General features: G+C 32.2%; 1 protein-coding gene across 1 annotated transcript; it reads left to right on the top strand.

The window, feature by feature from the left end:
- The first annotated feature begins 4,824 nt into the window (after positions 1-4,824).
- Positions 4,825-6,338, top strand: LOC127083251 (protein RGF1 INDUCIBLE TRANSCRIPTION FACTOR 1-like). Its single transcript, XM_051023542.1, has 4 exons — positions 4,825-4,887; positions 4,969-5,148; positions 5,297-5,527; positions 5,912-6,338. Exons 1-4 carry the CDS (start codon positions 4,885-4,887, stop codon positions 6,248-6,250), a joined length of 753 nt encoding a protein of 250 aa, XP_050879499.1. The 5' UTR covers positions 4,825-4,884; the 3' UTR covers positions 6,251-6,338.
- Positions 6,339-6,816: the final 478 nt, after the last annotated feature.

Below are 6,816 nucleotides of genomic sequence, written 5' to 3'. Positions count from 1 at the left end.
TCTGAAAATTCTTGAGAGGCCGTGAGCAGAAAAATCGAGAGGGAGAAAGATCTAAGTGCGATGAGGCTAAGTTATACTATATTGAAGCTTCAATGTGAAGCTTCAATGAAGTATGGCGAAGGAGCTCAGGTGAGGGTGAAGAGAGGTTTTAAGATCGAGAGAGTGAAGAGTGAATCTTGAAAATTTTGGAAATGATGGAAATGAAATGTAACCTCCAATGATTGAAGAGTGATTGGTATTTATAGATTTTAGGTTAGAAATGTAAACTCAAATTCATCTGAAATTTCATCGAGTTAGTTAGAAATTTAGAAAATCTGTTAGATTGTTAATGAATGTGTCATTTCAATACATTCAATTCATTTTAATTTAATACAAGTTTGAATCAAGAACCAATCTATTTCATCCATTAAATGTCAATTCCATTCATTACAAGCATGAAAATTTCCAAAGTATGGAAAATTACAAGAAATGGCAACTTTGACCAAATGTTGACTTTCGTCAATAGTTGACTTTTTGGTCAACTTTGACTAAAGTCAACCCTAATTCCCCAAACCCCTAATTTACCAAACCTAATCCTAATTCCATCCCTAATCCTTCCATGACTCATGTTGACTCTTGATTGGTCAATGTCATATGTTGCTCATGTTTTCCAAGCTTGGAGTTATCTTGAACCACTATGTTGCATGAATCTTAAGCCAATACCATTGTGCATAAACCAAGCCTCCAGATGGACATCAACTTGCAGCCAACACACTAAACCTGCAATTGTAGCAAACAAAACCATAACACCACATGTTGTAAAACTAGGGCAGAATTGAACATATAAACTTGACCTCATTACCCAACCATAACTAGATGCATACATGAGCAATTCTACAGCCCATGCATACCTGCAAGACACAACCATTCTGCACCAGAAGCATCATGGATAAGTGAAATCCTGCAGTCCAAATATGAGCCAAATATAACCTGCAACATGTTAAAACCATAGAAGTCAACGAGCATCTCACAAAGCAACCTAACCAATGCCACATCATGTTGCAAAACTTGAACCATGAAGCAATGCACAAAGGTTCATATTGGACGCAAAATAGGAAAGTCGGGATCATGCACTCATACCTGATGCATCTCAATTAGAGTCACACCATTTCCAACATGAATTGAGGGAAGTGGAACAAGATTTTGCATGAAATCAACTCAGTTCATTAAGTGCAAATCAGAAACAAAATTGAACCACAATGCAAGTGCAAGTGGACACATGACTTGAAGCTAATCAGAACCTTGCAAAACATCAAGCAAAACCAGCAGGAAATAAAGCCAATCCAGACCTTCAAAGCCATGTTGCAGCATATTAAGCCAACACATCATCTGCAACACCACATATCTGCAATTAATCAAGTTAGTGAAACCATGAGCTATAATACAATCATGAGGCAATGGACACCCTACTGCACCAGTTAGAATGGGAAAACGATAATGAGTAATGAACATCAAAGCTGCACCAAGTTGCAATGTTGCAAACCCCCACAAGTCAGAACCTACTGCTACCAGAATCCATAGAAAATCATGATTCACAAAACTCAACATGTCAAAGCATCATACAAAAGCTTTCATTCACGGTTCACAGGTCCTACATCATAAAAACCACAGCAAAATATCATACACAAGCTAACGTTAACCAAAGCCAGCACACACATCAACTTAACTGAACACACCATAACAAAATTAGAACATCAACCAAACCATTCATTAATCAAAAGCCAAAACCCAAACTGAACTACAAATTGCAATATAATTGAATTCCACAACTAACGCAACTTGCCAACTGGACTGAGCCTAGGGATTGACAAAAATCATAACTACCTAGCAGAATTGCATTGAGTTCCAAAAACTTCCCACCAATTCCCCAACATAATTTCTCTAACCGAATTCATAATCCCAACATATTAAACCACCTATAAATATCAATCTCCAATCATTGTACAAGGGGGACCCAAAAAATCAGAACTTCACTTTCCATTCCTCATCAACCAAGACTCAGAGTTCATTCTCTCTATCTCTCTCTGAACTCACCTTCACTATACGCTCATTGTGATAAGTGTAGAGCTCCAACATTGGAGCCTCTCACACTTGAGCTCAGCCTCCTCATTGTCCCTAACCGCAATCACTATCATTTGTATTTCAAGTCCGCGCATTAGAATTTGCAACCAAAAAGAAAGAAGAAGAAGAAAGCACAGAAAAGAAGAAGAACGCAAACAGAGGATCAAAAATTCAAATATTTCATACCTGAAGAAGCTCTGGTATTCTTGTTCAACATCGTCGATTTTGATTTCAACAAACTCCAGAACATTTCTCTGTTCCGTAGGTAGGCTTTACTCCTTGCTTTGCCTTGAGTTAATTTCCATCATGTAGTGGTTAGGGTGAGTAACTGAACAAGTTGAAATGAGAAATAAACACAATGTTAGGTTTAGGTTTACTTATGTTAAGAAGTTAGTAATAAAAAAAATTAGTTTAGCTTGTTAAACATGATGTGAATTGAACAAAATGGCATGGAGAATGAACATGATCAAGGATACCAAGGTCAAGATGATGCGGACTTAGGAATTGATGGTTAACTTTGGTCAACTAGTTGACCAAAAAGTCAATAATTGACCAAAGTCAACTGTAGGCTATAGGCTTTTTGATGTAAAATGGACTTGATGAAAATGTACATGATGACTTGTAAAAGGAGCTTGAATGAATATGACTTGATTTTAAATAAAACATGTATTTCATGAATTGTTCAAAACATTCCCAAGCCAAATGATTTAAATTGATCAAAAGGACCATTTTTTATAGATGAATCAAGAGTGAATGGCCTATAATGCCTTATGAATACCAAATGGACTAAATGAAAAATCAAGGACCAAAAGATCAATGCACCAATGCAAGCATGAATCCAAGAATCAATGATCAATGACTTATAATCTTGACAACACATATGGATGGAAGCAATGACCATGAATCAAAGACTTAAGATCTTGAAAGCACCATATGTATGGATGCTTGAACAAATCCTTGACCTAGATGAAATCCGAAACAAGTTCAATACATGGCATGATGTGTGACAAGATGGTCAAGAACCTCTTCCCAATAAGTTGTGGTTTCAGTGAATCCCATGATCAAAAGTCAAATCAAAATGGCACACAAGTACCAAGCATCCCTGATTAGGGTTTCATGATGAACGCCCTCTAATCAAGGTCTTCAAACCAATCATAAAGCTCCACAATCAATCTCCTAACACATGAGGCCATAATTAAGGTTTAGTGACCAAATCAATGCTCAAGAGGTCAAACACAAGATCCCAAAGGAACAAGGCCAACGATTAGGGTTTTGATGCATATATGAAGGTCATAATGTGATCTCCTTGAATCAAGGTCCAAAGATCAAGGAATTAGGGTTTCACCATACATGATGAGAACTATTCCAATCCTTAAACAAAATCCTGGTTTTTATTAACCACAAGCTTTGAATCTATGATGCTTATTATAAAGTATTAACATGAATGAGTGATGCATATGAATGAGTACAAATGAATCTTAAGTCATAGGTTAGGTGAAAAAGGAAAAGGGGAGGGAAAATTTTGGGGTATGACAACTATGTATTGGAGAGAAAGACCAATCATGGAAACAAATTCGGTTTGGGCGACCCAAGGCTCATATGAGTGTCTCGGGGTCTCGCTCGTCTGATTTCTCTAATGGGGCTTTCATGATTGGTTTGCCTGATTGGGCTGCAACTAATCTCTTCTAGAACCCAACGAAGTTACCTCAATCCAAATTGTATTTAAATTAGAATAATAAATATATTTTTGAATAAAATCTAGATTTACTATTATTTTAAGAAAAAATATATAAGAAATTAATTATTTTAAACTTAAGTTAGATTATAAAATATAAATATTACAAAAGTAACACTGAATATGTCTCTATGTTCAATGTATAGTTTGATGATAAAACTTATCAGGTTTGGTATATATTTTTCAATTTCCAATAAATGACTAGTTTCACTTTTTTTTATAATAAATTTGCATTTGAAAAAAGGGTTTCATATTACTAGTTTTTTTTTTTAATTTTAAAAAAAGTCAATGTAAATATTTTAATTCATTATTTTATGATGAATATGAGAATCAAACACGAGACTATTTATATCACTATATTCCTAAAAATATTTCACCCTAATAAATTCTCTTCTCGAAGGTGGTTCTCGTGTCACTCAAAATATGAAAACATTTGATAAGACACAAAAAGAAAAAAAAATATTGTTATAGGATGCTCTAATCCATTTCACCCAAACTAATTTGAATTTCTAGAAGCATTAATATGAAGCGCTCGATCTTAATTATACGATCATGATGCAAGGTTTTAATTTTCTTTTTTAAACATAAATATGTAATTTTAAAATATGAATTATCAAATCTTAATCAAACAATTTTGTTTAATAAAGATCTAATGGTTTCATTTTGATATTCTACACTGGAAATATAAATCAATCCAACAATTCAAGTGACTTTATATTAATCAAATGGTTCATAAAATGTAACTTCTAAAATTGATTTTTCAAATGATATTCTAAACTTAAAATATAGATCTTCAATTTTTAATCCAACGATCATAATTTGTTTAATTATCATAATTTATGTGTCCACATGACTCTTACACTAGGGAATTCAAATTTCCATAATTCTTTTAACATAAACACTTTATGTGATATGCCTCTAGAATCCTTGTCACTATATAAACTCCCCCTTTATCAATTTCATATCACCAATTTTACTAAAATATTTCATACTTGTGTCTCATTCGTGAACTCTTGTCTAAAGATCAACTTTCAACAACGACAATCAGAATGGTAATGTATACACATTTCAATTATAATGCTAAATTTAATTCTTTGTATTATATTCTTATAATAAACCGTGTTTGATTTTAGGATATGATGTATGTTCCCTGGTTGGAAAAGTTGCTATCAATCACTACATTTTTCACAGTATGTGATGTCCACTCAAGCAAGGTGAAAAATGAGTGTAACATGTTTTGCATCGATTGCATTGACAATCCATATTGTGGATCTTGCATAACATCTCATCACAATGATCACCGTGTAATCCAAGTGAGTTTTATTTAATTTGATAGTGAGATCTATGTATTTTTCTGTTAAACAATTTTGGCTTCATTTATTTTTGTCATATTTAAGAATCTTTATCACTCTTTTTACTAACATTAAGTTTTGAACTTTGATGCTTGAAATTTTAAATTAGATAAGAAGATCATCTTATAATGAAGCAGTTAAGACCAGTGATATTTATAAACTCGTGGACATCCTTGGAATTCAAACCTACATGGTTAATAGTCGTGCAGTCGTATTCATAAACAAGAGAGAATTTGGTCAACTGAAGAGGAACAAAATTGGTTACATGAGTCACTCTCTTTGCAAGATATGCAAAAGAAGTCTCATAGACCCTACTTACTTTTGCTCATTGGCGTGTAAGGTAAATCGTTGATCTTTGTCTCACTTTTTTTATAATATTGTCATGATATTTTACTTTGACATTTGATAAAAAAATATTTATATATTAAATTTTTTTATTAAAATGTCTTATATGAATTTAATTTTCTAAATTTTAATGAGTTTGTGATTGAAATTTTTTTAACGAGTTAAATAATACTTTTTTTAGTTGTTTATTTATTTGATTTTCAAAAAAAAAATCAAATAGAGAGAATATAATTAAAATGAGATAAAATTGAATGTAAATTGAAATAAAATTATAATATTGTTAAGTTATTTTTTATATCTTATATCTTTATTTCTTTCATTTCTATTATATTTTAATGAATAATTAATTTATTGTTACATTGTGTGTATATGATATAAGTTTGAATCGATAAAAAAGGACGGTGGCTTTTTCATAAGCGCAAAAGATAGGGAGGAAATGAAAAGATTATTAGAGAAATCAATCAAGGAAACCCCACAAAATGAAAAGTCAAACAAATCAAGGAAACAATATCTGAAACGAAAATTAGAAGAAGCAGGAATTGACGAAGAACATGATAAAGAGGAGGAAGAGAAAGAATTAGAGGAAGAAAATAAAAAAGAGGTTGAAGAAGAAGATCACAACAAAGAAAGTGTGGTTCCGATCAATCCTCCATCGGCTTCAAAACGCAAGCCAAATTCAAGAAGAAAGGGAATACCTCACAGGGCACCCTTTTTTTAAGGTTATTAATCAGGGAATAGAAAGAAATTTAAAGAATATCATATGTTATAGATTTGTACCTCTCATGATAATAAATTTCTTTCAAACATTGAATTTCGACCATTAGTTTTTTTTTATAATATTTATATTCATTAAACCAGTCTTAAAACATGAGTAATTTTGAAAAAAAAAACAACAAATAAATGTTTTCACCAAAATTACTTGTTTATATATAACCTACATAATATATTTTAATATTTTCTCTCTATACAAAGTTATAAAAAAAAGAGATTTAAACTTCCTTTAAAAAAAATAAAAAATCATTTATATTTATAAAAAAAATTAAACTTGTATCAGTATAATTGTATTGGCCATTGTAATGAGATAACTTACCAAACCTAAAAGAAGAAATACAAGGCTCATCGTGGATGGGCATATACCATAGGTCTCTTGAAGGAATGTTGGATGAGTACCAGCGTAGCGCTTAGATCGCCTATGAATTATCCTAAGGTGCCTAGACTGGGCTTGGGCTATCTAATATGATTTTCACATGTCCAATGAAGGTCGGTAATGATGTGGTCTTATAC

This window comes from Lathyrus oleraceus, chromosome 5 (assembly GCF_024323335.1).
Source record: "Lathyrus oleraceus cultivar Zhongwan6 chromosome 5, CAAS_Psat_ZW6_1.0, whole genome shotgun sequence".
NCBI lineage: Eukaryota > Viridiplantae > Streptophyta > Magnoliopsida > Fabales > Fabaceae > Lathyrus > Lathyrus oleraceus.
This window is presented reverse-complemented; position numbering and strand designations above follow the sequence as displayed.